The sequence below is a fragment of the Acipenser ruthenus genome, chromosome 57 (genome assembly GCF_902713425.1).
Source record: "Acipenser ruthenus chromosome 57, fAciRut3.2 maternal haplotype, whole genome shotgun sequence".
In the NCBI taxonomy this organism is placed as follows: domain Eukaryota; kingdom Metazoa; phylum Chordata; class Actinopteri; order Acipenseriformes; family Acipenseridae; genus Acipenser; species Acipenser ruthenus.
The window spans coordinates 3,718,451-3,741,645 of record NC_081245.1 but is presented as its reverse complement, the minus strand read 5'-3'; the positions used below and the strand labels follow the sequence as shown (position 1 = coordinate 3,741,645).

At 42.0% G+C, this 23,195-nt stretch overlaps 2 protein-coding genes across 8 annotated transcripts; both read left to right on the top strand.

Moving 5' to 3' along the window:
* Positions 1-835: 835 nt before the first annotated feature.
* Positions 836-2,619, top strand: LOC131724782 (gastrula zinc finger protein XlCGF26.1-like). The gene is made up of 2 exons (XM_059017534.1): positions 836-851; positions 1,200-2,619. Exons 1-2 carry the CDS (start codon positions 836-838, stop codon positions 2,489-2,491), a joined length of 1,308 nt encoding a protein of 435 aa, XP_058873517.1. The 3' UTR covers positions 2,492-2,619.
* A 133-nt stretch (positions 2,620-2,752) lies between these two features.
* LOC131724857 (uncharacterized) lies at positions 2,753-20,172 on the top strand. 7 transcript variants are annotated; one of them, XM_059017817.1, is made up of 5 exons: positions 2,753-4,721; positions 7,880-8,014; positions 8,213-8,341; positions 8,534-8,643; positions 18,383-20,172. In XM_059017817.1, the coding sequence occupies exons 1-5, from the start codon at positions 4,385-4,387 to the stop codon at positions 18,659-18,661; spliced, it is 990 nt and encodes a 329-aa protein (XP_058873800.1). In that variant the 5' UTR covers positions 2,753-4,384; the 3' UTR covers positions 18,662-20,172. The 7 variants fall into 7 exon arrangements, with proteins under 7 accessions (XP_058873800.1, XP_058873799.1, XP_058873797.1 ...); XM_059017816.1 differs by adding an exon at positions 14,251-14,551 and having other exon boundaries at positions 7,880-8,341; positions 8,537-8,643; positions 17,041-20,172; XM_059017814.1 differs by adding an exon at positions 14,251-14,551 and having other exon boundaries at positions 7,880-8,341.
* The last annotated feature ends 3,023 nt before the right edge of the window (positions 20,173-23,195 follow it).

Here is a 23,195-nt window from a genome sequence, read left to right as displayed (position 1 = left end):
GCAATTAAGAAAATCACAGAAAAAAAACAGTATGCCTTTGGCTCGCCATCTTGGGTGCTCACGCTGCCAGTGCTTTCAAACCTGGCGAGACGGTATAACCAGACACACTCTGTCAATAACAGCGCCACCAACTGGGAGACCAAGAGTCACAACACCTGCCCGAGATCGACAGATCATTCTGCAGCATCTTCATGATGTCAATTGTTAATCAGCACCATAAAAAGTCACTTCACCTGCTTGAAAACAGAGTTTGTCGTTTTTCAATTACATCTAGTGAATTTTATACAAATATAAGGGATACGTTTCTTTTGATGCTCAGTGTGAGTGAGTGTGTATATATATATCATTTAATTTTTTTTTTTATCCCATATTTTCAATTCACAGGCCAAATTCTGATTTGTAATATCCAGGTAACTGACAGGACTCGTTTGAAACTGGATCTGAACACGACTCTCTCTGGCATGAATATCCATGATGTGTTATTTCATACAGTTATAAACTCCACAGAATTACATGATTGTATTTATTTGTACAGTGAGAGTTTAAAGCATGTATAATTTTGTTTCACGCAGATTCTGGAGAGAGACGTGCTTTCAGTGAAGCAGAGGAGGGTCCAGTGATAGAAGCTGTTTACACAAAAGAGGAAATCTGTGATCAGGAGTGGTGTGGAAGAATAATGGAGATTACAGACCTGACAATTGTAGAAAGTAAAGAGATCCCTGAACTTGAACCTGTCCACATTAAAGAGGAGGCTGTAGATTTGGAGTGTGATCACATCACAGAGGAAGTTAGTGAAGAAAATAAAGTCAATACACTGGAGGAGAATATAGTTAAGATGGAATCTAGCCGCTGTGAGGATTGTCCTCCTGAACAGATCTGCATGAAACCCAATCAGCCTGTCTCTGAAGACACTGGTTCTAGTGTTGGAGAAGAGGGCACTGTGCTGGGGTCCATTCAGAGGAAACATCACCCCCCTCAGGAAAGAGCTGCAGATGGAAAGGAGGAAGGAGCGATGCCGTCCACGAGCAGCACAGCCTGTGAGTAGAATGTCAAAAATACAGTTTATATAAGAATTGCAATTGTTTTGTGAAGGATTAAGAGTTTATCATCTTTCTTGCTATTCAATATTCTAATTGTTAACAGTGATGGCTGTGAGGTGAAGCCTTGCAGGAAAGTGGCTGTGATTCAATGCTGTGCAGTAACCTTGGCTTCTGTTTCCTGCGCTTCTAAAGCAGATCTAGGAAGACGCACCTCCACTCCAGCACCCCAGAGCAAAATCTCTTCTGATGGGAAACTGCAGCGTAATCAGAAACACAGAGAGTCGACACCCCAAGATGAATATGTGAAGAGACTGAGAACTCGCTCGGTTCAGAATCTTTCTGCACAAGATAGCCGACCACTTCCTGTGGGATATACAGCGACTCCACATCCCGACAGTTCTGCAACCCAGGGCAATTTCATTTCCATACAAACTCCCCAGCAGATTCCTTCAGAGCAGATCTTGTATCACTGTACTGAATGTGGCACCAATTTCAGTGACCGGGGAAAGCTGAAAATACACCAGTGTAGTCACACGGAGGAGAAACCGTTTCACTGTGCAGATTGTGGGAAGAGTTTTATTAAGAAATATGACCTTCAAAAACACCAGCGAACTCACACAGGAGAGAAACCGTATGAGTGTCCTGATTGTGGGAGGCTTTTTAATCAGAAAGGAAACCTTCAAACCCACCAGCGAATTCACACAGGAGAGAAACCGTTTCACTGTGCAGATTGTGGGAGGAGTTTTAGTCATAAACAAGGACTTCGAAGACACCAGGTAACTCACAGTACAGGTAAACCATTTCACTGTGCTGATTGTGGGAAAGGTTTTAATGAGAAATATGACCTTCAAAAACACCAGCGAACTCACACAGGAGAGAAACCGTATGAGTGTCCTGACTGTGGGAGGCGTTTTACTCAGAAAGGAACCCTTCAATCACACCAGCTAACTCACAGTACAGATAAACTATTTCATTGTGCTGATTGTGGGAGGAGTTTTAGTCAGAAACAAGGTCTTCAAAGACACCAGCTAACTCACAGTATAGATAAACCATTTCACTGTGCTGATTGTGGGAAAGGTTTTAATCTTAAAACTTTACTTCAAGCACACCAGCGAATTCACACGGGAGAGAAACCGTTTCACTGTGCTGATTGTGGGAGGAGTTTTAATCAGAAAGGAAACCTTCAATCACACCAGCTAACTCACACAGGAGAGAAACCGTACGAGTGTCCTGACTGTGGCAAGAGTTTTAATCATAAATGTAACCTTCAAAAACACCAGCTAACTCACACAGGAGAGAAACCATTTGTGTGTTCTGACTGTGGGAGGTGTTTTATTCAGAAATGTAACCTTCAAAAACACCAGCTAACTCACACAGGAGAGAAACCGTATGTGAGTCCAGTATGTGGAGAAGTTTCAATCGGAAAGACAACCTCAGAACACACCACATAACCTACCCGGTAGAGAAACCTTTTGAGTGTAGTGACTGTGGGAAGAGATTTGTAGAGTCAAATAAACTAAAGAAACACAGTCTAGTTCACAGAGATTCAGTCAGTCAGGACACCTCCAAAATAAAACAATTCAGTTTACTCAATGAAAGCATCTCAATCACACCAGAATACCAAAGCAGACCCTGCGTCTCTCTCGTCGGTTTCAAATGCAGGCAACTGTGAAAATAAACTAATTAAACTAAGAAAAATCCCAAGCCTGCTGTGTATGCAAATGATTGTAGCCCTGTTTCCTACAGCAGTGCTTCTGAAAGTGAAGTACTGCAGACGAGAGGAAGGGGGCGCAGTCAAGAAGCTTTGAGAACCGCCCATCCACAGCACCTGTGAGAGTTGTGTGTGAATATTCTGCAGTGTTGGTGGAAAACAAGCTGCAGCTTTGGACAGTTAGGTTATTGAGATCACTGCGATGTCACCGTACAAGCTGAAAATTCTTCCACTTGCTTTGTTTCTAGTGGTAAGAGGCTGTGTGGTCCAGTGGTTAAAGAAAATGGCTTGTAACCAAGAGGTCCCCGGTTCAAATCCCACCTCAGCCACTGACTCATTGTGTGACCCTGAGCAAGTCACTTCACCTCCTTGTGCTCTGTCTTTCGGGAGAGACGTAGTTGTGAGTGACTCTGCAGCTGATGCATAGTTCACACACCCTAGTCTCTGTAAGTCGCCTTGGATAAAGGCGTCTGCTAAATAAACAAATAATAATGCGTTTGAGTGAGTTTGTGGTCCCAGTTGTATTTGTACAGGACTGTATTAAAGGAGACCTTGAATCACTGCCGCTGTGCTGCGGAGGGTTTAGAAATCGAATTGCGTCTGTCTTTATTGTGTTAAAATAAAGCCATTTTGAATTAAACTAGGGACAGCTTAACTGAGACATGCTCTATCTACAGCGACGACATCACCTAGAATTTTAGGATTGAGATATAAAAAAAAAAAAACTAGATGAACATAAACATAAAGAAACTACACAATGATATCACAAAAAAGAAAGCAGTAGTTTTTCATGTTAGATTTCAAAATTTCTTTCCAGTGTGCCAGTTTTTTGCATTTAGTGTGTGGAAAACTACAAAGCTTCATGCAAATCAACATTTTGGCGTAACATTATTCAGCAGGTTTCATTTCGGTGCTTTGAAGCAACATGTGTTAATTCTATAGGGTGGTGAGGCAAAAGGTTTAGCTATAGCTGTGTATGCAAGGTCACACAATCGACAAAAACAAAACCTAAATAAAATGCTGCTCACATGAAGGTAATGAACATAACTGTGGAAAGTGTTCTTTGGGGTCAGAATGTAATGCATTTTGTGGCTGATGGTGGAAGCAGTGCACCCTGGGAGGCGGGGTGACACTCCCCCGCCTTTTATTTAATTTTTGTATAATACATCACTCTGCTGTGAACTTGCTCAGCACATCGCTACAGTTGTGTACTTATAAGCAATGTGAGTACGAAACAGCAGAACTAGGAAGATAATGTTACTGTTTCTGACCGGGACAAAAACATGAAAACTGAAGCCCGGCAAGCCCGGCTTTACCGGGGCGTCTGGTCACCCTGGTCAAGGAATCCATTGCCGTCAGCTTCCATCCGGGTGTTTCCAGCAGGAGGCGCCAATCCGCTAACGTGACGTCACGACGCGCTCGTCTCCATGGGAGCAGGGAGGAAGCGGAAGTGTGTGCGGGTTTGTTTACATTGTGTGTGTGGGACTGCGTGGGGTTGTTGAGCTGCAGCAGCAGAGAAACTTGCTAAATAAGTCAAGTGCTGACTGAATAACAAAGAGAGGCTCCCAATATTATTCATAATAAAAGCGTGAATACAGAAAAGATATCAGTCTCAAGCTAACAGTCAGTGAAGATGGACGTCAGTGTCTCCGTGTCGTTCTTTCAAGACGAGCTCGCCTCTACCATCGAGCACGCAGTGAAAGCGGCTGTAGACACCGTCTTGTGCCAAATCACAAAAGTTGTCGGCGGCAAATTCACTGAATTCCGAATGGAAATGGCTGGAAAGGAGAAAGAGAATGAAAGTCTGAAGCTGAGATTGGAAATATCAGAGAGCGAGTTGAAAGCGGTGCGGGAATGCATGAACGCTGCAGATGCAGACATTAAACAACCTCTCAGAAACATGAACCCCGACTGCAATGAACAAGACTTTCAGAGGATCGAGAACCAGGGATTATTCACGAGAGTTCAAGGTGAGTTTAATAATGTTATGGTTCTTGTATGCCTTCCAGTCATTAAAAAAAAAAAGAAATTAAATACACCGCTACCCAGGGCCGGATTGATCTACACGCAGATAACGCTATATTGTAGGGACCCCCAGCAGAATTGGGGCCGCCGTTTGTTTGGGACATTTGACAAAATCTGCATGTTATTTTGTTGTTTTATGACGGGTAGGCTTTCTCGAGTACAGCATACCCGATCGTCCTCAGACCCTCTCCATTCCAGTCACAAAATCTACAGCGCCATGTCCTGTGTGTATTACAAATGAAATAACAATACAACACTAACATACCAATTTTAACATTAGGATACTTGTTTTTTTTATCCATTACAGAATAGGTCCATTTTGGCACACGTGGCGCTGTAGATTTTTTTATTTTTTTTGACAGAGCGGTAAGGAGGAACATAAGTGTGTCAAATATAGATATTGTTTGAGATTTGTTCTGTATTGGGGCGCAGCTGTGGACGGAACAGAGAGTCGTAACGCCACAAGTAAAGTGTTTAGAGAGGACGAAACATAACTGAGAGAGAAGCGTGCTAGCAAAGCTGTAACTAAAGCCAACTCCTTAATAATAAACGTGTGCTGTTGTGTTAAAGTTGTATCGAGTTGCCCACATCATTATGAAAAGTAACCGGAAATTAAACACGTAGAAGAAAGCTGACGTTCTTTAGTTTGGTTGCCGGTTTGCTGAAGAACGTGAAACATACTTGCTTTGTCTGTGTTTCCAGATACATTAATACATACATATGTGATTATCATTTTTAGTAGTAGTAGTAATAATAATATGCTCCAGTCGTGTTTTCTCACGCAAACAGCTTCCTGCTAATGTAGCCACATAGGAGGCTGTGTGGTCCAGTGGTTAAAGAAAAGGGATTGTAACCAGGAGGTCCCCGGTTCAAATCCCACCTCAGCCATTGACTCATTGTGTGACCCTGAGCAAGTCACTTCACCTCCTTGTGCTCCGTCTTTCGGATGAGACGTAGTTGTAAGTGACTCTGCACCCTAGTCACACACCCTAGTCTCTGTAAGTCGCCTTGGATAAAGCAGTCGCCTTGCCTAAATAAACAAATAATAATAATAATAATAATAATAATGTAGAATGCCAAATGCCCCACGCGCTCTGCCTCCTGAGAGAGATGCGTCCCTTGTCCTACTACATCAGAGGCTTAACCAAATGCGTTCGGCATGCCTGTTTGCATTTTAGAAACTTTTTCATTTGGACGGTTGGAATTTTAGAAAAAAAAAGTTACAATAGAGGTGTTCACAATGCGGGAGGCTGAAGGAAATTCAAATGTGGATGTCTGCAGTCGGCTTGAAGGGTTTCAGTCCCTAGTGTTTGTTTCCTTCTGTAGGAGGAAATCTACAAAGAGGTCTGGAAAAAAAACTCAAACACTGTTTTTGCTTTGATATATATATATTAACAACAAAAGAAACTTATCACTATTATAACACATTGAATTTAAAGCACACAGGCAATAACAATGTGCATTATAAATATCATATGGGAGATACTGAAATTGAAGAAGGAATCTATGAAAAAGACCTTGGAGTTGATGTTGACACAGAAATGTCTTCATCTTGACAATGTGGGGAAGCTATAAAAAAGTCCAACAAGATGCTCGGATATATTGTGAGAAGTGTTGAATTTAAATCAAGGGAAGTAATGTTAAAACTTTACAATGCATTAGTAAGACCTCACCTAGAATATTGTGTTCAGTTCTGGTCACCTCGTTACAAAAAGGATATTGCTGCTCTAGAAAGAGTGCAAAGAAGAGCAACCAGAATTATCCCGGGTTTAAAAGGCATGCCGTATGCAGACAGGCTAAAAGAATTGAATCTATTCAGTCTTGAACAAAGAAGACTACGCGGTGATCTGATTCAAACATTCAAAATCCTAAAAGGTATAGACAGTGTCGACCCAGAGGACTTCTTTGACCCGAAAAAAGAAACAAGGACCAGGGGTCACAAATGGAGATTAGATAAAGGGGCATTCAGAACAGAAAATAGGAGGCACTTTTTTACACAGAGAATTATGAGGGTCTGGAACCAACTCCCCAGTAATGTTGTTGAAGCTGATACCCTGGGATCCTTCAAGAAGCTGCTTGATGAGATTCTGGGGATCAATAAGCTACTAACAACCAAACGAGCAAGATGGGCTGAATGGCCTCCTCTCGTTTGGAAACTTTCTTATGTTTTTATTTTCGAAAAAAAATAAGGTATATAAATGATGGACAATGACAACGTATTTTTTCGTTTCTTTTTAATCCCTCGATCATTCATCCTTGACCACGACACGCTTGAGTGACTGTGACTGAAGCAGATGCACTTAATCACCTAATTAGTGAGACAGTTGATTGGACACTGGATATGGAGCGATTTCAGGTGTTGAACTGCAAGCTTGAGTAAAAGCAATTAAGAAAATCACAGAAAAAACCAATATGCCACGTCTGTCGAGAGCAGCGTCTTCGTGCGATCGGCATGTTGGAGGCTGGACTAGGGCAGCGTGCTGTGGCTCGCCGTCTTGGGTGCTCACACTGCCAGCGATTTCAAACCTGACGAGACGGTATAACCAGACACACTCTGTCAATGACAGCGCCACCAACTGGGAGACCAAGAGTCACAACAACTGCCCGAGATCGACAGATCATTTTGCAGCATCTTCGTGATGTCAGTTGTTACTCAGCACCATAAAAAGTCACTGCACCTGCTCTAAAACAGTTTGTCGTTTTTCAATCACATCTAGTGAATTTTATACAAATATAAGTGATACGTTTCTTTTGATGCTCTGTGTGTGTGTGTGTGTGTGTGTGTGTGTGTGTGTGTGTGTGTATATCATGTAAGGGATAACACACGCCAGGGTGTGGGTTGTGTTGCATTTAACAGACGGCTGTTAATTTTAGTCATCAATAATTTCTCTCAATCAGCATTTTTCAATTCACAGGCCAAATTCTGATCTGTAATATCCAGGTAACTGACGGGACTCGTTTGAAACTGGATCTGAACACGACTCTCTATGGCATGAATATCCATCATGTGTTATTTCATACAGTTATAAACTCCACAGAATTACGTGATTGTATTTATTTGTACAGTGAGAGTTAAAAGCATGTATAATTTTGTTTCACGCAGATTCTGCTGAGAGACGTGCTTTCAGTGAAGCAGAGGAGGGGCCAGTGATGGAAGCTCTTTACATGAAAGAGGAAATCTGTGATCAGGAGTGGTGTGGAAGAATAATGGAGATTACAGACCTGACAAGTGCTGAAGGTAAAGAGATCCCTGAACTTGAACCTGTCCACATTAAAGAGGAGGCCGTAGAGCTGGAGTGTGATCACATCACAGAGGAAGTTAGTAAAGAAAATAAAGTCAATAATCCTGTGAATATAGTTAAGATGGAATCTAGCCATTGTGATTATTGTCCACCTGAATTGGTCTGCATGAAACCCAATCAGCCTTTCTCTGAAGACACTTGTTCTAGTGTTGGAGAAGAGGACAGTGTGCTGGGGTCCATTCAGAGGAAACATCACCCCCCTCAGGAAAGAGCTGCAGATGGAAAGGAGGAAGGAGCGATGCCGTCCACGAGCAGCACAGCCTGTGAGTAGAATGTCAAAAATACAGTTTATATAAGAATTGCAATTGTTTTGTGAAGGCTAAAGAGTTTATCATTCTTGCTTTTCAATGTTCTAATTGTTAACAGTGATGGCTGTGAGGTGAAGCCTTGCAGGAAAGTGGCTGTGATTCAATGCTGTGCAGTAACCTTGGCTTCTGTTTCCTGTGCTTCTAAAGCAGATCTAGGAAGACGCACCTCCACTCCAGCACCCCAGAACAAAATCTCTACTGATGGGAAACTGCAGCGTAAGCAGAAACACAGAGAGTCGACACCCCAAGATGAATGGGTCAGTATGAAATACCTGCTACCAGTAGACACTGTAACATTGGTCCAAGCTTATCTTTATTATTAAAACCTATTTATTTTTAAAAAGAGAAGTCATTATTATTTAGTCATTTAGCAGGTGCCTTTATCCAAAGCGAGTTAGAGACTTGGGGGTGAACCGTGTATCACAGCTGCTGCTGCAGAGTCTTTTATAATAAGACCTTGTTTGTTTGACGTCTCATCCGAAGGACGGAGCACAAGGAGGTTCAGTGACTCGCTCAGGGTCACACACAGTGAGTCACTGGCTGAGCTGGGATTTGAACCCGGGAACCTCCTGGTGTATCAAGCCCCTTTCTTTCTTTAATCACTGGACCTCCAAGCCTAAGTTAAGCCCGTGTTTTTGATTAAAACTGTACCCTTTCTGTCTGAAGGTTTCAGCTCAAGTATCCCATTCTACTGAAAGGTGCCACAGTTGCAGAATTAGGATAATCTGATTAACAAATGTATCCATCTTTTTTTTTTCAGTTTATTTCGTGTATAATTTATGTCACAACAGTTTGGGACTGACAAAGACAATGTTTGGGAGTCCTATTTCAGAAACACACACATTCGCTTCCTCTTAATCATGTTATCAGTAATTATAAGTAACTTGGTTGCAGGGTAGACATTGAGCTTCTAGTTACTGTTAGAACTGTTCACTGCATTCTTCCATAGTTTACCCTTCTGTGCGCACAATTTCTGTAGAATGCAGACTGTGCTTATATTCCAGTTTGTTTATACCTCCCATATCTAATGTAAATGACCCACAGTTGTGCACACTCATGTGTGTAATGTCTGTCTACTGTTTCTGTCTGTCGCAGTGAGTGCTGGGTGTGGATGGGCGGAGGTGGAGGTGTGTGTGTGCAGTTCAGTTAGCTTTTATTTGTGGTATTTACTGTTTCTGCTCTGAGCTGACTTTTTTTTTAATCAGCAAAGCAGTCAGGATGGCTGGGTCAGGGGAGAGGAAGCTTGTTTTGAAAAGCAAGCTCATCGGCATGGTGTTAAAGTCTAATGAGTCCATACCTCTTGAAGGGTGTACTCTATCTGTGGGAGGTGTAGTGTAGTCTGATGAGTCCATTCCTCTTGAAGGGTGTACTCTCTCTGTGGGAGGTGTTGTGTAGTCTGAGGAGTTCATTCCTCTTGAAGGGTGTGCTCTCTCTGTGGGAGGTGTAGTGTAGTCTGGTGAGTTCATTCCTCTTGAAGGGTGCGCTCTCTCTCTCTGTGGGAGGTGTAGTGTAGTCTGAGGAGTTCATTCCTCTTGAAGGGTGTGCTCTCTCTGTGGGAGGTGTAGTGTAGTCTGAGGAGTTCATTCCTCTTGAAGGGTGTGCTCTCTCTGTGGGAGGTGTAGTGTAGTCTGGTGAGTTCATTCCTCTTGAAGGGTGCGCTCTCTCTCTCTGTGGGAGGTGTTGTGTAGTCTGATGAGTTCATTCCTCTTGAAGGGTGCGCTCTCTCTGTGGGAGGTGTAGTGTAGTCTGAGGAGTTCATTCCTCTTGAAGGGTGTGCTCTCTCTGTGGGAGGTGTAGTGTAGTCTGGTGAGTTCATTCCTCTTGAAGGGTGTGCTCTCTCTGTGGGAGGTGTTGTGTAGTCTGAGGAGTTCATTCCTCTTGAAGGGTGTGCTCTCTCTGTGGGAGGTGTAGTGTAGTCTGAGGAGTTCATTCCTCTTGAAGGGTGCGCTCTCTCTGTGGGAGGTGTAGTGTAGTCTGGTGAGTTCATTCCTCTTGAAGGGTGTGCTCTTTATCTGTGGGAGGTGTTGTGTAGTCTGAGGAGTTCATTCCTCTTGAAGGGTGTGCTCTCTCTGTGGGAGGTGTAGTGTAGTCTGAGGAGTTCATTCCTCTTGAAGGGTGCGCTCTCTCTGTGGGAGGTGTTGTGTAGTCTGAGGAGTTCATTCCTCTTGAAGGGTGTGCTCTCTCTGTGGGAGGTGTAGTGTAGTCTGAGGAGTTCATTCCTCTTGAAGGGTGCGCTCTCTCTGTGGGAGGTGTTGTGTAGTCTGATGAGTCCATTCCTCTTGAAGGGTGTGCTCTCTCTCTGTGGGAGGTGTAGTGTAGTCTGAGGAGTTCATTCCTCTTGAAGGGTGCGCTCTCTCTCTGTGGGAGGTGTAGTGTAGTCTGGTGAGTTCATTCCTCTTGAAGGGTGTGCTCTCTCTCTGTGGGAGGTGTTGTGTAGTCTGGTGAGTTCATTCATCTTGAAGGGTGCGCTCTCTCTGTGGGAGGTGTTGTGTAGTCTGAGGAGTTCATTCCTCTTGAAGGGTGCGCTCTCTCTGTGGGAGGTGTTGTGTAGTCTGGTGAGTTCATTCCTCTTGAAGGGTGCTCTCTCTCTGTGGGCGGTGTAGTGTAGTCTGAGGAGTTCATTCCTCTTGAAGGGTGTGCTCTCTCTGTGGGAGGTGTAGTGTAGTCTGAGGAGTTCATTCCTCTTGAAGGGTGCGCTCTCTCTGTGGGAGGTGTAGTGTAGTCTGGTGAGTTCATTCCTCTTGAAGGGTGTGCTCTCTCTGTGGGAGGTGTTGTGTAGTCTGAGGAGTTCATTCCTCTTGAAGGGTGTGCTCTCTCTGTGGGAGGTGTAGTGTAGTCTGAGGAGTTCATTCCTCTTGAAGGGTGCGCTCTCTCTGTGGGAGGTGTAGTGTAGTCTGGTGAGTTCATTCCTCTTGAAGGGTGTGCTCTCTCTGTGGGAGGTGTAGTGTAGTCTGGTGAGTTCATTCCTCTTGAAGGGTGTGCTCTCTCTGTGGGAGGTGTAGTGTAGTCTGGTGAGTTCATTCATCTTGAAGGGTGCGCTCTCTCTGTGGGAGGTGTAGTGTAGTCTGGTGAGTTCATTCCTCTTGAAGGGTGCGCTCTCTCTGTGGGAGGTGTAGTGTAGTCTGGTGAGTTCATTCCTCTTGAAGGGTGTGCTCTCTCTGTGGGAGGTGTAGTGTAGTCTGAGGAGTTCATTCCTCTTGAAGGGGGTGTACTCTCTCTGTGGGAGGTGTTGTGTAGTCTGGTGAGTTCATTCCTCTTGAAGGGTGTGCTCTCTCTGTGGGAGGTGTAGTGTAGTCTGAGGAGTTCATTCCTCTTGAAGGGGGGGCTCTCTCTGTGGGAGGTGTAGTGTAGTCTGAGGAGTTCATTCCTCTTGAAGGGTGTGCTCTCTGTGGGAGGTGTAGTGTAGTCTGATGAGTTCATTCCTCTTGAAGGGTGTGCGCTCTCTCTGTGGGAGGTGTAGTGTAGTCTGAGGAGTTCATTCCTCTTGAAGGGTGTACTCTCTCTGTGGGCGGTGTAGTGTAGTCTGAGGAGTTCATTCCTCTTGAAGGGTGCGCTCTCTCTGTGGGAGGTGTTGTGTAGTCTGAGGAGTTCATTCCTCTTGAAGGGTGTGCTCTTTATCTGTGGGAGGTGTTGTGTAGTCTGAGGAGTTCATTCCTCTTGAAGGGCGCGCTGTCTCTGTGGGAGGTGTTGTGTAGTCTGAGGAGTTCATTCCTCTTGAAGGGTGTGCTCTTTATCTGTGGGAGGTGTTGTGTAGTCTGATGAGTTCGTTCCTCTTGAAGGGTGTGCTCTCTCTCTCTGTGGGAGGTGTACTCAGTGAAATTGAGAGAGGTTGTTGAGAGAGGAATCGTATTAGATCATGTATTTTTCCCCAGTTACCCCCCTTTGCAGTTCCTGCTAGAAAAATGACCTTGTCAAATGTCCCCCGTTTTTTTTTTCTTTTGATTTACGGGACATGTATAAATAATATATTTCGCGGCACGTTAATTTAGATTTTTAATAAACGCGAAATTTGCAAACATTTCTCGTTTTTGCAGTAATGTCAAGTTTAAAACGTCTTCCGCTGGGCTGCAAATCTCAGCAGCTGAAACATGTTGTTTCATTCAGGAGACTGGTGTTTTATGATTTTAAAAAACGTCGAAGAGGATCTTTAACATTACGCTCTTTTAAGTGGGATGGCAGTGGTTATGTCAGTTAAGCAACTTCCGACTCGATGAAGTGTTTCTGAGGGGTGATTGAAGGTGACGTTGTTAAAAACTGTCCCAAGAAAGAGAGTAGGGAGCAATTATGTCATTGATGAAGGCAGTCTTACCGATTCCTCCCTCGCTGGGCTCGCACAAACCCCGGGAGGGTACAGTGTTCAGAGTATTAAGGATTTCCTGGAGCAGATGAAAGGAGGAAGGGGAATTGATGAATTGATGTTGAGGATTCCTCCCCACCCCCCTTGACATTAACCCTTTGTGGTTCATTGTCGGACTGGGTCGGAAAAAAAGGCTTATTTCATGAATAGTCATACATGGTGTCAGGTATCAGATAATGGGGCGTTCATAGTAAACAAGCTGGCTGAGTGCGTCAGCGCACAGAGACTATCATGGACATTTGCAGAGCTTTTTTCAGATGTTATAGTAATAAAATAATGACTTGGATCACATTATTGAGGAGTTTGGTGATAAAACGAGTGATCCGGAGATGATCGATCGGTATGTACGACTATTATTATTATTATTATTTATTTCTTACACAGCTGAACGCTATAGCAAACGAAAGGGTGGGGCGGGGCTGGAGATGCCTAGTGTGTGCTTTGTTGATATGCAGGGCCATTTAAACCCGTTTGACTGTGAAAAAAAATACTTTTAAACAGCGCGTATAAAATTAACTGCGCGTGTGAAAATTAATTAGACCTGGCGTGCCTGATGCGCGATTAATAAATGGACCGCAAAGGGTTAAGGGCTGTAGAATTGCTCTGAAAAAAGGCACGCTTCTTGAGTATATCTCGCAGAAAAGTCTCACATAGACTGCTGGGGAAATCGGGTTGATTTGGGGGAAAAAAGAATAGAAAGGAAATGTTGTTTTTTTTTTCAGTAATTTAACCAATGTGAGGGCTGAGGCGGGCATTTTGTTTTCTGTGTGGTTTAAACCGAGCTCTGTAATTGTCTGCTACGTTCTACATGGACGCCTACTCAAAGTCCAGGCGGTTATTGACGGTAGAGCTTGTTTTTATTAATGTTTATGCACCCACTGATGCCAGGGAGAGAGTAAGCTTCCTCTATACGAGGACGTTTTTGCAGCGTGTAAAAAAAATAAAAAGGAAGATGTGTTATTTTTAGGTATACAGCTAATCGTAGGTTAGATAGGAACCACATTGAGCCTCATCCCCGGTCTGCCAGCATATTGAACTGGTTTTTAATGAAAAGGATAGGCAATGCACTTGGGTTAACACTAGAACTACCAAGGAGGTCAATTTGACCTTTTTTTTTTTAAATGTCATTTACTCCGCCTGTCTGGCAGAGACGGGGCTATGCGTTTATGACTTTTCCTAAATATATGTATTCATTATCCTGACAAAGAAAGTATGAGACTTGCAAAAATAAGGGAGATATAATACCTTCATACCTAGAACTACCAGACTGGTCAAATTGACCGCTACATAGAAAACAATTAGATTTTGCTTATACAGTACAGTAATTATTTGTATTAGTCAAGACTGGGCTGGTGGTGTATTGAACTGTGATTTAAATCAGTCTGCAGTCCTTCCAGGAATGTCTTCTTTTAATCTCTAACGGAAATACTCGGGTCTCGCAGGTGGCCTGTGTGTTTTTACAAATGTATCGGATCTTGCAACCATCAACTCTTTCATTCTTTACAAGGAACGCAGGGGCAAGAAGAGAACGAGGAGAAAACACGTACTGCCGCTAGCCTCCGAACTTCGCCACAAACGTTTTGAGCAGAAGAGGAGTGGAAAGAAGGTGCCGGCAGCTGTGGGCAGCGACCGCGGCGCAGGCCGCAAGCGACGCCAATGCCAGGTTGCCAAATGCAACGGGAACAAGACTGTTGAACGCTGTGCCCAGTGCGCGAAGGCGGTGTGTGGCACGTGCACTGCCTACGTGGAGAAGCGCAGCTTCTGTGTGGATTGTACAGACGCCTAGGCTTCTTTGAGAACGTAACCATGTACGATCCCCTTTTTACTTCACCTTGCAGGGCAAACAGGTTATCAAATCTTAATCTAATCCCTAGGTTCAAAGGAGAGCGGTTATCTAGTTCAGCGGTACCCTGCTTCCAGGAGAAATAGAATGATTACAATACCGTTTAAATAGACAAGCAAGACTTGTGTGATCAGTCGGCCAAATCCTTTATTTTTTTATATTTCAACACAATATTAAATTTCAACAAATGCGCATTTAAATGATGAGATCTCATAGGGGGGATATAGTATCAAAATAAAAAGTTAAATAGTGTACAAAAAACATTTTTGTACACTTTGTTCAATTGTTCCTACCACCTGGTGAATATGGAAGCCGTGTATTTGTTTCAGCAAGTTTGATCCTCCCTGATGAAGCAGGAGTGAAGCTGAGTTGAAGTTTAACCTCTAGAATCTGATTAATTCTTACTTTACCTCCGGGGGTAAAAAAAAACAAAACAAAAAGACATACAGGACAATTATTCAGTGCAGATCGCTTTAACCATTTAATATATCATGAATCTACATCATGGATCACATTCATCCTGTTCACTTAATCAGTATTCAGGACAAAACATCAAATATGCTACTGCCTTTATGCAACTTAGTTAAAAGTTTAACTTTCTTCTTACAGTATTTGCATTACTTGTATTTCTCTTTCATGTTCGTATATATGCACACAACTTATTATTATTATTTATTTCTTAGCAGACACCCTTATCCAGGGCGACTTACAATTATATCACATTATACAGATATCACATTATTTTACATACAATTACCCATTTATACAGTTGGGTTTTTACTGGAGCAATCTAGGTAAAGTACCTTGCTCAAGGGTACAGCAGCAGTGTCCCCCCACTGGGGATTGAACCCACAACCCTCTGGTCAAGAGTCCAGAGCTCTAACCACTACTCCACACTGCTGCCCTAACGTATATACATCCTTAAAAAGACTTTATACTTTCTCGTTCCGTTTAAATAAACTATTAGTAGACAATACCGTTTGCAATATCCTTTGTTTTCTTTGAAATAAAAATGATTTGTTAACGTGTGCTGGTAAACTCGGCTCAAGATACTATACCGTATTAATAGTATCCAATACTATTAGTAATAATAACACATAGCTGGTTTTTCAACCACATGTATGAATTACAGAAATAAAGCCCCTTTCTTTAAGCTTGTTACACATTAACACACGCATTTCACGTGTACGTTATTCCATCTCTTACAGAAAATATAATACAAAGTGTCCATTGTTTCTTTTCATTGGTTTATATCGTTTACACAATCCTGAGTGGTTTTAGTATTGACACTTCAATCTACTAGCATGTGTTATATACAGAAGAAAAAAAAAAACACGCGGAAAATATAAATTACCGGGACTCACTCCCCCCCCCCCCCCCCCCCAAACCTCCAAACTTGGCTCAGTGTTCATCATATTACTCTATTTTTTAATAATCTTTAAGGATTACTTTGTTTTTGATTATTTTCTACTTTATTTTAAACTACTTCCGCTCACCACGCGTTCAGGAACGGAAAGTGAAAGAAATTAATTTTTAGGAGGCCTTCAACCGTTTTTTTTTTCTGTAAGGGACCGTCAATAAATTACCGACTGCAAGAAAATTCTGATTACTTAGGGATCATCTCACAAAGCACAAAGTTACCAGGGTTACAATAACGTGCTGTGCCGTTGCGATTGTATATAAAACCCATTTTTTTATTTATTTCCATAGTTTCGGTTGCATATTTGCACTTTTAAGTCTGTATATAAACCCATTAATTAATTAATTTTTTTTTTTTACTTTAATTATATTGTTTCGGTTGTATTTATTATTATTATTATTATTATTTATTTCTTAGCAGACGCCCTTATCCAGGGCGACTTACAATTGTTACAAGATATCACATTATACATTATTTCACATTATACAGATATCACATTATTTTACATATTATACCCATAATATAACCCATTTATACAGTTGGGTTTTTACTGGAGCAATCTAGGTAAAGTACCTTGCTCAAGGGTACAGCAGCAGTGTCCCCCACTGGGGATTGAACCCACAACCCTCCGGTCAAGAGTCCAGAGCCCTAACCACCTCCACACTGCTGCATTGTACATATATAAATAATATACCTGCATGTACACTTATTTCTTTTCAAACGTTTATTTATTTATCGTTTTTTTTTTTGCAGTTGTGCTTTATATAATATGTCTGTATATAAACCTGTTGAAATTTAATTTATTTAAAATGTTTCGATTGGGCAGATGTTTTAATACAAGGTGCCTGAATAAAACTAAAAAAGATCAGATTGTTTGTCCTTTCGTTATAAAATTTATGATGTTTTTAATACAGCGGTTACATTGACAGCTCATGGTACTTCTAAGTATGTGTTCAAGTCTTAAAGCATTTGGCGATGATGTCTACCTGATCAGACATTTTTAAACTCTTATTTTCTTCACTGTCTTATCACAGCTTGGTTTCTGTTCGTGTTCTGCTCCCTTCTCTGAGACTACAAAGTGCATACCGGCATTTTAACACTGCGTTAATTCATGTGGAGTGAAGTCCAGCCCAAACCAAACGGCTCTTTGAGGGCCTCAATTAGCGGACACAAAGCTGCAGGGGGCGCTGGTGAGATGGCGTTTTCCAGAGCTCGGTGCACCCACTCGCTATTTCTTTGGGCTGGGGGAGGAAGAGTGCAGAGAGCAAAGTGATTGCCTGAGGACGGAGGCTGGGCAGAAGCTGACTGGAGTTTTATAAAGGAACCAGGCGGTGAGGTCGCCGCGTTTCCTGCAGAGTCTCCCTCAGCTGCCCGAAGAGGAAGCCAGCGGCAGGACAGATCGTGCCAGCTTGGAGAGCCCTGTATAAACCACCAGCGGCAAAGATCAGGGGATCTGCAGAGGAGAATCTTCCATACCATCATGGCCATTCGCTCCTTTGTGAGCATCATAAACCCTGGGGGGGACAGAGTCCTGTCCTTTCTGCACACAGAGGAGAGACTGTTTAGCATTGCTTTTTTAATACTGCACCAGATTAAACCCTGGGTTTACTGCTCTGAAAGGGTTGCTTGTTTGAGTGAGGTTTCTTTTCTGTGAGATGTTTTTATTTGTGGTTTTAAGTAACTTCATTATAACAAACTCCCCCCCTGTTCGGTCTATCAGGTTGTTCATTATAATAGGGTGTGGCAATTTGCTGTATCAGAATAATGAGGAAACGTCCACATTGAATTGAACATCATTATATATATATATATATATATATATATATATATATATATATATATATAATATAGCAACCAGAATTATCCCGGGTTTAAAAGGCATCTTGTATGCAGACAGGCTAAAAGAATTGAATCTATTCAGTCTTGAACAAAGAAGACTACGCGACGATCTGATTCAAACATTCAAAATCCTAAAAGGTATAGACAATGTCAACCCAGGGGACTTTTTTGACCTGAAAAAAAACAAGGACCAGGGGTCACAAATGGAGAATAGATAAAGGGGCATTCAGAACAGAAAATAGGAGGCACTTTTTTACACAGAGAATTGTGAGGGTCTGGAACCAACTCCCCAGTAATGTTGTTGAAGCCGACACCCTGGGATCATTCAAGAAGCTGCTTGATGAGATTCTGGGATCAATAAGCTACTAACAACCAAACGAGCAAGATGGGCTGAATGGGGCCTCCTCTCGTTTGTAAACTTTCTCATGTTGTTCTTATGTTCATATAAAGTCTGCATTCTAAAGAAATTGTGTTTCCAAAAACAGTGAAGTATATTTAAGTCGAATGAAATGATTTTTTTTTTTTTTAAATTTCCAGGCTCCACTGCAATTGAAACTGAGAATTCAAGAATGCACGATTGCTAAGAAGAGGAGGAGCAACACAACCAGGCAGTGGAGACACAAAATAAAGCAGAACCCAGAACTGTATGAAGAGCACAAGAGGAAGGAGGCGGCCCGGGCGCGTTTGTACCGCTTAAACCAAAGCCCAGGAAAAAAAGAGCTAGAAAAGGAGAAAGCCAAAGAGAGAGCGAGAAAATGTAGAGAACGACAGAAGAAAATAAAGACGTTATCTTTCCCAGAAGTCAGCAGTGCGTAGCGTTTGCATTCCCGTATGCTAATTCCCCATCCCGGGTTTTATAGAGAAGAGAATCTCGGGATTTGGGAAATGCTTTTGTTTTTTATTCATTATTTCCCTGGTTTCGTTATGTGTGCCACTCTGTTCCATTTAGTATCCAGGCAACCAAACCCTGCTGCTGAAATTAAAACAAAAAAAATAAATCAATTTGGAAACTTTTTAAAAGATAAATTTATGTACCGACAAAGGAGACCAGGCAGGTGAAAAGCGATCTGTCCGACGCCTTTAGCGTCTGAGCGATTTCCGCTTCATGAGAACGACTAGCCCAAACTTGGGTGCGAGTCGCTGTGCTTCTGAACAGGTGATCGAGGCAGGAAGACAACCCCGAACCACTACAGGTTAATACAGAGCATATTATAAGTTTTTGTTCGAACGGTATGTTTTAACAATGTGTTTAGTATTTCTTCTGGCTTTACATTCTTTAAAACACAGTACAGTTATTACAACATTTTAACACACATGCAGTTTCACAAATGTTCAATTTGTATCCCAAAGATCAGCCTGCTTCCAGTAGCTGTAACAGACCTGGGTCAGTTTCTTCTCTCAGTGGGTCTGTCAAAACCACCACAGGTGTGTCTTTAATAGCCTGATACCTGCAAAAACTTAAATCTTGTTAGCAGAGCGTCCATCTCTGCATTCCCATTCCCATCATCAGTGGGAAGACTTCAAATAAAACTGTTTCTATCAAAGAGACATCAATCTCTGCCGCATAAGCCTTTCACTCAAAAAAGGTGATCGCACCTTGTGCAAGGGAAGACAGGTTTAAGATTCATTCATTCCTGACAATATATATTATATAATATTGTAACCAGGCAGGGAGGGGGTTAAAATCCCCCCCCTGCCAAAAACATGTGCGCATGCATGTTTGTTTAGTTTAATTATTGTTTTATTATTAATTATAGCAGCAGTGTGGAGTAGTGGTTAGGGCTCTGGACTTGACTGGAGGGTTGTGGGTTCAATCCCAGGTGGGGGACACTGCCGCTGTACCCTTGAGCAAGGTACTTTACCTAGATTGCTCCAGTAAAAATCCAACTGTATAAATGGGTAATTGTATGTAAAAATAATGTGATATCTTGTAACAATTGTAAGTCGCCCTGGATAAGGGCGTCTGCTAAGAAATAAATAATAATAAAAATAATAATAATTATTCCCTGTTCCTGGCTATCATTGTAAATTAGAGCCAGGTGCAGGGTATTTAAGGGAAGCAGCCAGTCTCTTTAGGGCTGCTGTGTGTGAAGAAGCCTGCCTGTACAGCTGTAATTAAAAACAAAGGTGGTGTGTAAACCTGTTTGTTTTGTGAGTAAACTGTGTTTGTTTTGTTTTGTTTGTGCCGGTAAACAGCTTAGCTGTCCGGCTTATTACAGAAGGTTCCAGTTTGTGTTTTAGTTCGTGCTTGTAAGAGCTAGGGGTTTGTTTTCAGTTTTCATATTTTTGTTATTAAAAATAGCGCATCTGCACTTTAAAACCTTCAATCTTGTGTCTGGGTCTGTATTCAAAAGGGCAAAACGAAACTGAGCCACAAATATTATATATATATATATATATATATATATATATATATATATATACACACACACACACACACACACACACACACACACATTATTACAATCATAACCACACCTTCCTATTGCCTTGTCTTTAAAAATATAAACCTTTCTTTTTAATGCAACACTGAAAAATATTAAAGCGACCTTTATTTGATGAGTATCTGCAGCCAGGACCAACTGAAACAGATTACAGTTCTGCATTACTTTAGATAATTGTATATACATTTACCCACATTGGTGAAATATACATAAAGTGCACGCCAAATAAATATCAATTCTCAAATGAACGTGAAATACAAAATATAAATCACAGTAAAGAAAATAAAACTCACCCCTCCAAAATATCCTACAGCGCTGGGAGAGGCACAGGGAGAATTGACTTTGCCTTAATCATACACACACACAAAACCATTACAAACCAGTTGGTGATACTGCAACACATCCTCCAGGAAGATAATAAAACTAGTAACAGTACCAGTAGTATGAGCACAACCAAAGTTATGTTTTTATAAAGTACTAAATTATCCTGATTATACAGAGAGCTGTAAAGAGTCACCTTATAGAAAACAAATAACCTACACAGCTGGTATAAAGACACACACACAAACTACTAAAAGACTAAGAAACAGTAACAAAAACACGTGTATAAGAAACAGTGGCTGTGCACACTCCTTGGCGAGTTCTTACTGTGGCGACACAAACGCAGGAGTAGTTACACCGGGTCACCCTTCTCTGGAGGAATTCACAAACGTGGACGTATGCTGGTAGTCCTAATCACAAACAGCGTTGTGGTCCAAAGCAACAATGAACACAGTTTTTATAAGGTGAGCAAATTGGATACAATGAACACACAATGAAGCAGTAGTCCTACCTGCTACATTTGTAACCGAACCTTCACACATACCGATTATTATTAATTATTTCTTAGCAGACACCCTTATCCAGGACGACTTACAGCTGTTTGTATCTTGTGGCTGTGCAGTAGTGCTGCGTGTGTGAAGACCGCCCAATACCAACTGAGCTACCAAGCGATTAGAAATTGGAATAAACAGTATATAATATGCAAACATAGAGCTGGGAGTGTTAGCAACATGCACGCTGCTTCAGGACTGTGTTATTGCAGGGTGCGGATTTACCCTTCTTCAAATAACTTCCACCCGAGCTCGGCAGCAGCGCTTCCTGCCTATGCGACACCGCACTGCGCAGCCAGACTGCTGGAATTGCACATGTGTGATTTCAAAGAGAAACGGACAGGAAATAGCAGCAGTAACTGAGAGCATTAGCTACTATACACACAGCAGCAGCAGGGAATACAGTTAAGAGTTAAGCAGCGCCACCTTGTGGGGTGATTGAACAGTAACCACGAGAGCCCGGAATCCGGGAAGGGGTTAGAATATATCCACGCTGTGAATTTGAAAAGAAAAAACAGTTTTAACCGCAGACGTTTTTACATTTTCTCCGGTCTACTAGAAACGAGTTTGAGATCGACTGGTCGACCGCAATCGATGTCCTGGGCACCCCTGATCTAGAATATTGTTGGGACCAGATTGCCTGTATACTTTAACTACTCCATAACACTAACACTAACTCTCCTCTCTCTTACCTTGATACACTGTAATATCAACACCCCCATGTGACTGTTTTTGACCAATCAGGAGAGATTTTTTAAAATACCCTCCTCCCTCCCTCCCTCATATTGTATCTTCATGAATTAAATGGAAAAAGCAGCCCTTCCTTGGAAGAGTAAAATGTATTTTTTTAAAATGTTTCTGTTAATTTTCAATATGTATTTCCCTCCCAATCACGTTCTGACTGTCATTATTATTATTATTATTATACATCCCTATTGTTTATCCTGAACACATTGGGCTAGTCCAGTTTTATAACTGCCTTCACAGGGCAAATTCTGAGAGGGGCAGAGCTAGGCCAGAAGAATGGAAACATTCTCTTAGTAAATCTGGGAGAAAACGAAGGCTTCAGCCAATTGAAATTGTTCTATGTTCCATTGAGGCTTCACACAATGCAATTGGCTGGATGTTTCAGTGCTTCATTGGGGATCAGTTGATTGAGTGATTTATTGGGGTTCAGGTGATTGAGTGGTTTATTGTGTGGAGTGGTGGTTAGGGCTCTGGACTTTTGACCAGAGGGTTGTGGGTTCAATCCTCAGTGGAGGACACTGCTGCTGTACCCTTGAGCAAGGTACTTTACCTAGATTGCTCCAGTAAAAACCCAACTGTATAAATGGGTAATTGTATGTAAAAAATAATGTGTAAAAAAATAATGTAATTGAATGTAAAAAATAATGTGATATATTGTAACAATTGTAAGTCGCCCTGGGTAAGGGCGTCTGCTAAGAAATTAATAATAATAATAATTGGGGTTCAGGTGACTGTGGTTTATTGGGTTTCAGGTGATTCAGTGGTTTATTGGGGTTCAGGTGATTCAGTGGTTTATTGGGGTTCAGGTGATTCAGTGGTTTATTGGGGATTCAGGTCATTCAGTAGTTTATTGGGGTTCAGGTGACTCAGTGGTTTATTGGGGCGTCAGGTCATTCAGTAGTTTATTGGGGTTCAGGTGATTCAGTGGTTTATTGGGGTTCAGGTCATTCAGTGGTTTATTGGGGATTCAGGTGATTCAGTAGTTTATTGAGGTTCAGGTGATTCAGTGGTTTATTGGGGTTCAGGTGATTCAGTGGTTTATTGGGGTTCAGGTGATTCAGTGGTTTATTGGGGTTCAGGTGATTCAGTGGTTTATTGGGGATTCAGGTCATTCAGTAGTTTATTGGGGTTCAGGTGACTCAGTGGTTTATTGGCCAGACTTCATGTGTGACAGGCTTCCACAGTGCTGTCATCAACCACTGTGCCTCCAAACAGTATAATTGTTCCTTTGAGGACATGCAATTGTATGGTTTGTCTTCTTTACAATAAAAATAGTCTGGGCAAAGA

Coding starts and splice junctions, on each gene's coding strand:
- LOC131724857 (XM_059017812.1), top strand. CDS start 4,385: ATGGACGTCAGTGTCTCCGTGTCGTTCTTTCAAGACGAGCTCGCCTCT. Junction 4,722..7,879: donor ATTATTCACGAGAGTTCAAG/GTGAGTTTAATA, acceptor TGTTTCACGCAG/ATTCTGCTGAGAGACGTGCT. Junction 8,342..8,533: donor GTCCACGAGCAGCACAGCCT/GTGAGTAGAATG, acceptor GTGCTTCTAAAG/CAGATCTAGGAAGACGCACC.